Source organism: Globicephala melas, chromosome 9 (assembly GCF_963455315.2).
Source record: "Globicephala melas chromosome 9, mGloMel1.2, whole genome shotgun sequence".
In the NCBI taxonomy this organism is placed as follows: Eukaryota; Metazoa; Chordata; class Mammalia; order Artiodactyla; family Delphinidae; genus Globicephala; species Globicephala melas.
The window spans coordinates 6,074,083-6,085,171 of NC_083322.1; the positions used below are offsets into that span (position 1 = coordinate 6,074,083).

Sequence of the window (11,089 nt, forward strand, 5' to 3'; positions counted from 1 at the left end):
GACTGTGATTGCAGAGAGTCACCTGCCTCCCGCCCCCACTTCCGGGCGGGCCCTGCCCTGTGCACGCCGTCCGAGTCGGCTATGGGGTGACGTTTTGAGGGTGTGCAGAGTGCGTCCCCCCGCCCTGGGGTATCCATAGTAACGCGTCAGCTGCTGACCTCCGGGTCATTCTCTTATGGGCGCTCCTGGCGGACTCTAGATGTTCCGGAGTCTCCAGGGAGTGTAGACCGCTGGTTCTGGGAGACTAAGGGACAAAAACCGTTTGGAGTTTTTTCAAAACATGTGCACGTGCTTTGCCACCCACCCCGCTCTCCTAGGCGAGTCAGAGCTCAGGGGACGGCAGCCACATATATTTGGGAGAAAAAAACCCCTGGTGATTCTGATAAGCTGCCCCTACTCAATGGTTTAGAACCGCTGGCGCGACCCTAAATCCATCTCCCCCACAGATGCCTTCCTACCGCAGTTAGGCTGACTGTGCCTGAAGCTGCCACCGCACAGCTCTTACACCTCTGTTTCACTCTTAGTTATTTCTTCTGTGTAATTACTTGTTTGCATAGCTGCCTCCCCTCTGGGCTGTGACTTCTTTTTGGGTAGTGGCTCTGTCTCATTCATCCGTCCCCTCCTTCCCCTCCAAATGCCTGGCAGGGAAGAGTGTCCTTAATAATAAATTGACGTGAATTGGGGCCGGTGGTAGGGAGGCTGTTCATCGATGAATCTGGAGTGAAACTGGGTAGGAAAACGTGTCAGGATTAGTCTGAGGTTGGGCTGGGTGAGGAGGCTGTATGGGAGGGTCCTAAAGTGAGTATGGTGGAATATCAGGGTGAGTGAGGCTGGGGAGAGACCAGAGGAAACCCCACATATCTGATTTTGACAGGTGTCTCAGAGAGATCATGGGAATTTCCTAGCCCCTCTGCAGTGTTGGATTCCATTTTGGGCACCAGGAGTCTTGTTTTCATAGCTCTGCCTCCTGCTCGGGGATAAAACTATGCAAGTCCTGAGCTACCATGACAATTCCCCTCCCAGGAAGGAAGCACAGGTTCCTCCTCTAAGTTCCTCCAGTGGGCAATCTGGGATGTACTCTGTTCCTCTGTTTCCATGTCTTGGATACTGGTCCCTACATCAGCGCTTGGGCTTAAGCCCTGGAGGCCCTGACACATGGGTGGCTGAGTCAGCACCTCAGGAATGGACTTCAGTAGGAAACCTGATGATTCAGGGCCTCAAGAATGGCCTTGGACAAGCTACCATACCAGCTGCCTGGGCCTCCGCCTCTTCCTTGAGGTGGCAACAAGGAACTCAACTCAGTCAGCTCATCCCTGGGGCACCCAAATTACCTGCCCTTCCAAATGCCTGACCTTCAGCTGCCCTCTGCTGGGTCAGCCCTGATGCATCTCAGGGGGCTCCCAAAACTGGATCAGAACTTGGTAGAGGGGGTTTCAAGAGGATAAATAAGGAAACATACTGGAGCTTCCAAGGAACCCCACTTTCCTACTGTAAAATCTCCGAGAACCACCTCTCGTCCCAAATAACTGCCTCTCCTCCCTTCACTTGCTCCCTCTCAGTCTCCCCCACCCTGGCTGCAAAGTCAGACGGTCTCCCCTTTTCCATTCCTTAGCACTGTCCTACAAGCAAAACATGCAGCCGTTCTCGTTTCCTTTTTTTCTTTTTGTGTTTGGTCTTCAAGTGTTTCTCTGGGGATCACTCTGTGTGTGTGTATATAGGGAGGGGAGATAAGTTGTTTTGTTTTATTCTGAGATAAGGTTTTAAGAAACTAAAGATGTATATCTTGGCCCCATAGCCCTATAATCCTAACTAGATTCTTTCTGTCTTTGCTCTCGGCTTCTGCTCTCTGGCCTCCCGTTTTAAGTCCGCTGGGGGTCTGAAGGTGGGACCGGGGGGATCTCCTTCCATCTGCCGCTAGTCTGCTCCTGCCTCTCCAGGTATTGGCGGGGCCCTAAGAGGTTTGGCCGCGGGTTGCCCCGGAAGGGGTGTGGGTGGTCGGGCTGGTGACTGCGAGTTGGGACGCCTGAGGCCTGCCCCAACTGGGTCACCGGGCTGTTGTTGTCACCGTCCTGGTTGCTGAAGTCCCCGCTCAGCAACGCAGACCTCTTCGGAAACAGCAGCAGCTCCCATCTTTCCAAGCTTTCAGGAGATGCCGCTGGCCTGATGGTGAGGCAGATGGGCGGGGGGTGGGGACCGGGGGCAGCTGGGGCGTGGATCCGTGCCCCTCCTCCCCGTGCCACTGCCTCCTCTTTCTCCTCCTCCGGGTCGGGGACCTGGGGGAGGGAGGGTCTCCATCTTCTCTCTGGCCCCTGCACCTCACACAAAAAGCACGCCTTCCTCAGCTCCTCCTTCAGCCCCGGGGCCCCCCTACCCAGCGGTGCAGGCCCCAGGGGCTTCTCAGCCTCGCTATAGTACCCTCCCCACTCCCGCTACCCCCGCCACGCAGCCCGGCCCGCGATGATGCCCATCTCTGCTCCCCATTCCTGGGGTTCCCACCCTGCCCCTGCCCCATGCCGATGCCCCCAGGACCCTCCTGGGCTGCGGAGAGGCCCTCTGATCCCTGAGCAGGATTCTGAGAGGCTGGAGGACTGTGACCCTGAGGGGTCCCAAGATTCAGCCCTCCATGGGGAGGGGCAGCAGCCCCTGCTTCACGTGCCTGAAGGGCTCCGAGGTGAGGGGCTGGGGAGGGCCTCAGGGCTCCAGAGTGTCCCCTGGGCTGGGCCTCTGGCAGAGGCTTGAGGGCACGGAGGCAGGTGAGTCCCAACGCTCTCCCCTCTGTGCCCAGGCTCCTGGCACCACATCCAGAACCTGGACAGCTTCTTCACCAAGATATCCTTTTGTGCTCTGCCTGGCAGAAGGGGCACGGGAGACAGGGAGACAGGGAGGCAGTGGGCTGGGGACTTGGGGGCTGAGGAGTCGGCGTCCTCAGGAAAGGCCCATCATGCCTCAGGCTTAATTCTTGACGCCCTGCCACATGTACAGCTACCACCAGAGGAGTGGCTTTGCCTGTATCCTGCTGGAGGATGTCTTCCAGCTGGGGTGAGATGCTTGTCCCAGACTCCAAGCTCTTCCCCTTGCTTCCTCAGTAGTGCCTGCTGCTTCTGGGCCTCCAGTGCCTTCCCAGGCAACCTAGGGGCTCAGCAGGATGGGTTAATCCGGGTGGGCCCAGAGGCTGGGGCAGGAGCCCTCCCAGCCCGCAGGCCTCATCACTGCACTCCCTCCTGTCCCAGACGATTCATTTTCATTGTCACCTTCACAACCTTCCTTCTTCGCTGCGTGGATTACAGCGTTCTCTTTGCCAACCAACCAAAAAACCGAACAAGACCTGGGTCGCTCCACAGCAAAGTGACCTTGTCAGATGCTAACCTACCCTCATCCCAGTGTGCCCAGCGGTGAGTGACAGCTGGTGGGGGAGGTGATGGGGGAGAGCAACCGACAAAGACAAAAGCCTCCCCTCCTTTTGTTCCTTGGTTTAGATCAGCCATTCTCCAAGTTTTTAGTCTCAGGCCACCTTTGATACACTTAAAATTGATTGAGAACCCAACTCCCGAGACCTTTTGTTGATGAGAATCCTATCTAGATCCACCTTGTTAGAGATTAAAGCTGTCCCTAAGAACGGACAAACATACATTCCATCGACTGACCGTGATGTCACGTAGCCGCTGGAAAAGGCCACTGCGTACTCTTGGGAGAAGGAGAATGAAAATGGCAGAAAACCTTAATATTATATGAAAAGTTTTGACTTTGCAGACACTCACAAGGGTCTGGGGACCCCTAGGGCCCACACTTTGAGAACCACCGGTCTGGCTGGGTCCCCTCTCCAGGACCCCCTTGCTCCCCAAGCCAGGTCTCCCCTGCTATGGGGCCGCTGCTTTCTCTCTTCCGTCTGTCCCGCCTGGCACAGGATCCGCTCCTGCTTGTCTTCCTGCTGATCCTGGCGGCTGCCGTCTGGCTCTTCCAGCTGCTTCGCTCGGTCTGCAAACTCTTCAGCTGCTGGGACATCCAGGTGTTTTCCAGGGAGGCCCTGCACATCCCCCCAGTGAGTTGGGTGAGCGTGTCTGTGGAGGCGTGCCATGTCAGGGGGCGGAGGGTGGGAAGGAGTAGGGAGCTGTACTGACAGAAGGATCCACTGGGAAGAGGGCAGAAGCCCTTAGAGACACCTACCCTTGGCCCCGAATAATGTTAGGAGGTGGGGTACTGCCCCTTAGAACACAAGGTCCTTCCTGTTGTGGAGCTTAGTTGATGTAGATGGTTATGGAAGATGATGCACAGTCACGTGCTTGTGGTCCAAACAATGGGTCTTTAGAGGAAGGGCAGTCACCTGACTTTCCAGAGCAGGAGGAGCGGGGCTTGGGCTGGGGAGGATAGGAGGCGGGGAGGCATTCCAAACCCCAGGCAGGAGGGGGCAGGGGAAGCAATGCGCATCTTTGGGCAGCAGAAAGGAGACTGAGCCACCAGCCTGCAACTGAGTGTTCAGGCCCGTCGGAGAGCCCGCCCCCCTTCTGGCCCCTGTTTGCAGGAAGCTACTTCGTCGGCCCCTTCACTGTCCCTGGTCACGCTTTGCTCTTTCCTCCCCATCTCGCTCATGCTCCTTCTGGCTCTGTACCCACGTTCTTTCTTTCTTTCTTTCTTTTTTTTTCGCGGTACGCGGGCCTCTCACTGCTGTGGCCTCTCCCGTTGCGGAGCACAGACTCCGGACGCGCAGGCTCAGCGGCCATGGCTCACGGGCCCAGCCGCTCCGCGGCATGTGGGATCTTCCCGGACCGGGGCACGAACCCGCGTCCCCCGCATCGGCAGGCGGACTCCCAACCACTGCGCCACCAGGGAAGCCCCCCAAGTTCTTTCTTTAAGGCACGGCGCAAAGGCTACTTTCAGCAGCCAGCTTTCTCTGCTCCTCTCAGAAGTGCAGAGACTTTTACACAGCCCTCCTGTGCAGCAAAGGGGAGAGGTTCTCGAAAGCCCACCTGAGTATGGAAGCACAAGCCATAGCACAGGAAAGAGTCGCGAGGGCTGGGGATGGAGGCAGGGAAGCTGAGGAGCTGGACCACTGCTCCTCCAGGAGGTGCCTGACCCCTCTTTCTCCTTCCTTCTTTCCCCTCTTCCTTCCAGGGGAAAGGGAGACCCTGGGATGGACTGGAGAGGCTGGCCTGGAGGGACTTGACTAAGCTGGACTGGGGAGGCTGGGTGAAACTGGGCTAAAATGAGGTTTGCAGATGAGCTCCAAGTGAGATCTGACAGCCTCCACCCCGACGGGGACAAGGCCACTGTCTTAGGAAGGTTAATCTGTTCGAGTGGGATGGGGCGGGGTGTGTGTGTGTGTCTCAAAGCATGCTGAGGTAAAAGTTTGGGGGCTTCCGGGCCCAGCGGGCTGGTACCCCAGGAACGGGAAAGAGACTGCCTTGTTACCTGCAGCTCTGATGTACCTTGTATGTGTAGGGCTGCGGGCACGGGTGGGCGAGCGGTGGCCAGGAAAACCTGCTCTTACGGAGCTGAGCTCAGATACATGTAGAGTTGGTTTATGAGCTCTTCCTGGGAAGCACATGACTCACGGCCTCAGGAGGCGCAGGGGCCCGAGGAACACAGTTCAGAAGAGGGTGAGGGGAACTAAGAGGTGCCCCTTGTTGGTGGCAAGGCGAAGGGAGGGCGAGGGGGCAGAAAGCGAAAGGTGGCAGCTTTCGTGCCCGAGAGACACTGGGTGAGGACGGCGGGGATACATCTCTGGTCACGGGGAGTTTGGGCATCGCCGTGGAGAGGAATCCAGGTGGCTGGCGCTCAGGCGTCCCCTCTCCGCAGGAGGAGCTCAGCTCGGTGCTCTGGGCCGAGGTGCAGTCCCGCCTCCTGGCGCTGCAGAGGAGCGGAGGGTTGTGCGGGCAGCCGAGGCCGCTGACGGAGCTGGACGCCCACCACCGCATCCTGCGCTACACCAACTACCAGGTGGCGCTGGCCAACAAGGGCCTGCTGCCGGCCCGCCGCGCCGTGCCCCGGGGAGGCAGGGCGGCCTTCCTCAGCTGCGGCCTGGCGCCCAACTCGATCTGCTCCTCTCCCGCGGGCCCTTCTCGTTCTTCCGCGGCGGCTAGGAGCTGCCCGACGCCTACAAGCGCAGCGACCGGCGGGCCGCCCTGGCCGCGCGCTGGCGGCGCACGGTGCTGCCGCTGGCGGCCGTGAACCTGGCGCTGAGCCCGCTGGTGCTGGCCTGGCAAGTGCTGCACGCCCTCTACAGCCGCGCTGAGCTGCTGCGGCGCGAGCCCGGCGCGCTGGCGACGCGCCGCTGGTCCCGCCTGGCCCGCCAGCAGCTGCGCCACTTCAACGAGCTGCCGCACGAGCTGCGCGCGCGCCTGGCCCGCGCCTCCCGCCCCGCCGCCGCCTTCCTGCGCGCCCCCGCGCCCGTGCTCGCGCTGCTGGCCCGCCAGCTCGTCTTCTTCGCCGGCGCGCTCTTCGCCGCGCTGCTCGTGCTCACCGTCTACGACAAGGATGTGCTCTACGTGGAGCACGTGCTCACCGCCATGACCGCGCTCGGGATAGTGGCCAGTGGCCAGGTGCGATGGGGGAGATGTCCGGGGAGGGGCATTCTTCTGTCCTGGGGCTGAGCCTCCCGCGCATCCCTACCCCTTCCACCGCTAGTGGCCCCCCAGCCCTGCATCCCAGGCGCACATCCTCTAAACGGCAGGCCCCTTTTCCATCCCCATCCCGCCCTCTAGGTCTTTCATTCCGGGCGGGCAGGGCCAAGGTCGTTCGCCGCAAATCCTGCTGCCGGCGGCCTTGGCGCACACGCACTACCTCCCGGAGGAGACCGGCCCTGCCGGCAGGACCAGCTCTTACCGGCAGATGGCGCGGCTGCTGCAACACCGAGCGGTGAGGGTCACGCCCGTAGCGGGGCTGCGGAGGAGGCTTGGCTGCCCGCGGTGTCTGGGGACAGAGGGGCTCAGGGCTGGCCCTCCCGGGCGTCGGGGAATGACTGCGTTGGAGGTTTCCTGCTTGGCGAGTTTGGTTGCCCTCAGCAACCCCTTCTTAGCCTCAGCCCTGCTTCCCCAGGTCTCCCTCACGGAGGAGCTCCTGTCCCCTGTCCTCGCCCCACTGTTTCTGCTCTTCTGGTTTCGCTCTGGCTCCTTGGAGATCATTGACTTTTTTCGTCACTTCGCTGTAGATGTGGCCGCGGTTGGGGACATCTGTTCCTTTGCCCTTATGGATGTGAAGCGCCATGGCCACCCTCAGGTAAGAGCCTGTCCCTGGCTGTGCGGGGCTGTGGTTTGGTAGGAGTTTGCTTGCCTCGCTCAAAGCAGAGCTGGGTTCCACCCCCAGCTTCATTGCCTGCCACCTGTGACCTCGAGTTAGTCACTTCACTTCCCCTTAGGGCCCTCATTTGTCAAATGAGGACAGTGCGTGGGACTCTTATGAGGATTACGTGAGATGACATGTGTAGAGCCCTACCAGAGTTCCCAGCACGTCATAACACCTGTAAATGGGAACGTCTCGGTCAGTGGACAGGGCTGGAGTCAGGCCAGCCCTGGTATCCAGTGTGAACAGGTTTGGCAAAACACTGAGGTCCCGCCGTATCCTAGTGCTGAGTCTGCACCCGGGTCCAGTTCTGAGGCTGTGTTTCTGGGTGTTCTTGAGCTAGTCCCCATTCTTTCCAGTTCACCTGGAAAGAAGGAATGGGGGGCTAGTGTTTCCTGTCCTGCCTACCCCAGGTGGCACCCACTACAGCTATAAAAGTGGTGTTCACGGGAGTTCCCCAGTGGCCTAGTGGTTAGGATTTGGTGCTTTCACTGCCAGGGCCTGGGTTCCATTCCTGGTAGGGGAACTGAGATCCCGCAAGCCACGTGGCACGGCCAAAAAAAAAAAGAGGGACAGACAGAGGCCTCACTGTCTGAGCGGGCTGAGGACGGGAAGACTGAGCTCTCATTGATGAGGTTCTCCCTGGTTCATCCACAACGGTGCCCCCCAAGCCACAGCTCCAAGTTCCTGGGGCACCTTCGAGGCCGGGTGCAACAAGATGCAGCCGCCTGGGGCGCCAGCTCGGTTCGCAGCCCCCCCAGCCCTGGGATCCTCAGCAGCTCTTCCTCCCCTCTGGTGAGTCGAAGCCTGCCTGCCCTGCTGCCTCCCCCCCGGCCCCTCCCCCCTCTGCCTCACCTCTTGTATTAACCCACTCACTAGCTCAGCCCGCTCTCCTGCCTTCCTTAGACCTCCGCCTCCCCTCCTGTCCTCTCTTCTGACCCTCTCTTCTCTTGCGCCCAGCCGGAGGCCTTCCCGGCCAACCTCTCCATGCAGCCCCTCGTGCCCCCCCAGGACCTGAGCCCCGTAGTCCCCTGCCCAGCTGCAGCCACGGCCAGCCTCCTGGCCTCCATTTCCCGAATGACCCAGGACTCAAGGTGAGGGGTGGGGGACTGAGACGCAGGGAGCAGGGCTGGTGGGGCTGATCCTCCAGGAGAAGGGTGCAGGGGCATGGGGGCGGGGGTGACCAGAAGGGGGAGGTGAAGCCTGGCCCTCCCTGGGGCATTTGGGGATGGGGGGACCTGTCTTTTTTTCATCCACTGTGCCCTCTGTTCTAGCTGTGTGTCCCCAGGAGGCAGTGGGGGCCAGAAGCGGGCCCAGCTCCCAGAGCTTGTGTCTCCTGAGTCTCCACGCCATTTACCTGCACCAGGTGAGTAGAGGGGTGCCAGAAAGAGAAATGCGGGGAGAAAGCAGCTGAACAAAATGGAGAGTGTGGAGGGGCTGGAGTGTAAGGAATTTACCCAACAGGAAAGAACACAGTTCAGAAGAGGGTGAGGGGAACTAAGAGGTGGCCCTTGTTGGTGACAAGACGAAGGGAGGGCGAGGGGGCAGAAAGGGAAAGAAAGGTGCAGGTTTCGTGCCGATGGACACTGGGCGAGGATGCGAGGACATGTGGGTGTTCGCACTCCCCTCCTGGGATCCTCTCAACGGCCCTGCCCACTGGCTAGTCACTGCTCATTTTTTTTTTTTTTTTTTTGCGGTACGAGGGCCTCCCACTGTTGTGGCCTCTCCCGTTGCGGAGCACAGGCTCCGGACGCGCAGGCTCAGCGGCCATGGCTCACGGGCCCAGCCGCTCCGCGGCTTGTGGGATCTTCCCGGACCAGGGCATGAACCCGTGTCCCCTGCGTCGGCAGGCGGACTCTAAACCACTGCGCCACCAGGGAAGCCCCATTGTCCTCATCTGACAAATGAGGGCCCTAAGGCTAGGGGAAGTGAAGTGACTAGCTCGAGGTCGCAGATGGCAAGCAGTGGAGCTGGGGGTGGAACGCAGCTCTGCTTTTAGTGAGGCAGGCAAACTCCTACCAAACCACAGCCCCGCACAGCCAGGGACAGGCTCCAAGCTGAGGGTGGGGGAGGAGATTTCAGCACCCTCTGCACCGAGCCCAGGGGCGGGGCCTCAGGCAGCAGGGCCGGAGGGAGCCCTTCATTCTTCTTCTCTCCATTTAGCTCCATCGGCAGCAGCAGCAGGAACTGTGGGGCGAGGCTTCAGCCTTCTCCCTGTCCAGGCCCTGGGCCAGCCCGCCGCAGACACTCTCGCCGGACGAGGAGAAGCCATCCTGGTCCAGTGATGGTGAGGCGGTCAGGGTGTGTGGGGGACAGACCCTGGGTGAACTGCAGGTATCATGGCACTGCCCAGCTGATGGCTTTTCTCACCAGGCTCCAGTCCTGCTTCCAGCCCCAGACAGCAGTGGAGAACCCAGAGGACCCAGAATCTGTTCGCTGGAGGGTTTCAGGAGCCCACAGACACCCAGAAGGAGGCTGGCCAGGCCACTAGCTGAGAGGCCAGGCCACTGACTGAGAGGGCTGCTCACGGCCAGTATTGTCTAACTGGGGTGGAGGCAGGGCAACGAGTAGGACACTGGGTGGACTCAGACTCAGAGGTATGGGAACAGTGGTGGGAATTTGGGGTGGTGGGGATGGTCATCTCTGGAACCTAAACCCCTGGACTGCTTGTCAAGTGTTTTTCCTCCCCCAGGTTCCCTGGCTTCTTCTCCAGCCACAGGAGATCGGACGAGGTAGAGTGGAAGGGCACGCCGAGCCCTCTTTAAAGACCCCCATGGATGCTTTAGCTGGGCGGAACTTGGGAGTCAATGAGGAACTCGCCCCGGAGAAGAGAGAAAGGGTAGGAGAGGAGATGCCCAAGGCATCGGGAAACATGTCTTAGAGACAGTCCTCACACGGAGGGGCTAAGAGACAACTATCTGTCCTGGAGTGGTCGCCTGGGAAGAAGTACCCAAGTGACCTCACGTTGGAGGGCAGAGCCAAGATGGAGGCCAAGCTGCACATAAGGGAGCCATGAGGGGCTGGACCCGAAAGGCAGTAGGTTCTTTTTTTCTTTTTGCGGTACGTGGGCCTCTCACTGTTGTGGCCTCTCCCGTTGCGGAGCACAGGCTCCGGACGCGCAGGCTCAGCGGCCATGGCTCATGGGCGCAGCCGCTCCGCGGCACGTGGGATCCTCCCGGACCGGGGCACGAACCCGCGTCCCCTGCATCGGCAGGCGGACTCTCAACCACTGCGCCACCAGGGAAGCCCCAGTAGGTTCTTTGGACACATCTGGACTTTAGGTTCCCATGGGACTTGCGGAAGGGCATGGGGACTGGGGGTGGGAAGACTAGAGAGGCCTGACGTTTTCGGAGTTCACGTTGGCGTGACATCTGAGGAAGCGGGTCTGGCCCCTTGTCCTGTCCGAAACAAGCAGTAGAGTTTGCTCATGGCTGTGCTGCACAGCTTTGCGACCTTAGTCCTGGAATCCCCACTCCTGTCAGCTGACGACTGCACCTGCTTCTCAGTCCAGATCAGGGAGCAACACAGAAGAACTGCCCGTGATTGGCTGGAGACCACCACTGTTCTCCAGGACTCCCTGTCAAAGAATTACCACCTCCACACTGTCTGCACGGGTTCGAAGACAAAGCTTGTCATTCATTCTGTAACTGTGATTGACAGCGCTGGGTTAGGCATCTTAGTAGCTCTCATAACTTCTGATCTGGTCTCTTATGGTGAATCGTCAGTAATAAATATTTCAATGATTTAGAGATCAGGCTTCAAGATAAGATATTTCCGAGAGAGGTGAGGGGAATCTAAAATTCACCTAAATAAC

General features: G+C 59.6%; 1 protein-coding gene across 1 annotated transcript; it reads left to right on the forward strand.

Annotated features, from left to right (window-relative positions):
• Positions 1 to 81: 81 nt before the first annotated feature.
• On the forward strand, positions 82 to 11,024 carry ATG9B (autophagy related 9B). Its single transcript, XM_060305233.1, is given in 18 exon segments — positions 82 to 86; positions 2,176 to 2,444; positions 2,447 to 2,671; positions 2,786 to 2,829; positions 2,975 to 3,039; positions 3,231 to 3,402; positions 3,905 to 4,039; positions 5,794 to 6,025; positions 6,028 to 6,528; positions 6,689 to 6,852; positions 7,033 to 7,212; positions 7,737 to 7,746; positions 7,844 to 8,070; positions 8,236 to 8,369; positions 8,550 to 8,609; positions 8,611 to 8,641; positions 9,439 to 9,562; positions 9,649 to 11,024. Coding segments are annotated over 18 exon segments (2,700 nt in total). The 3' UTR covers positions 9,771 to 11,024.
• The last annotated feature ends 65 nt before the right edge of the window (positions 11,025 to 11,089 follow it).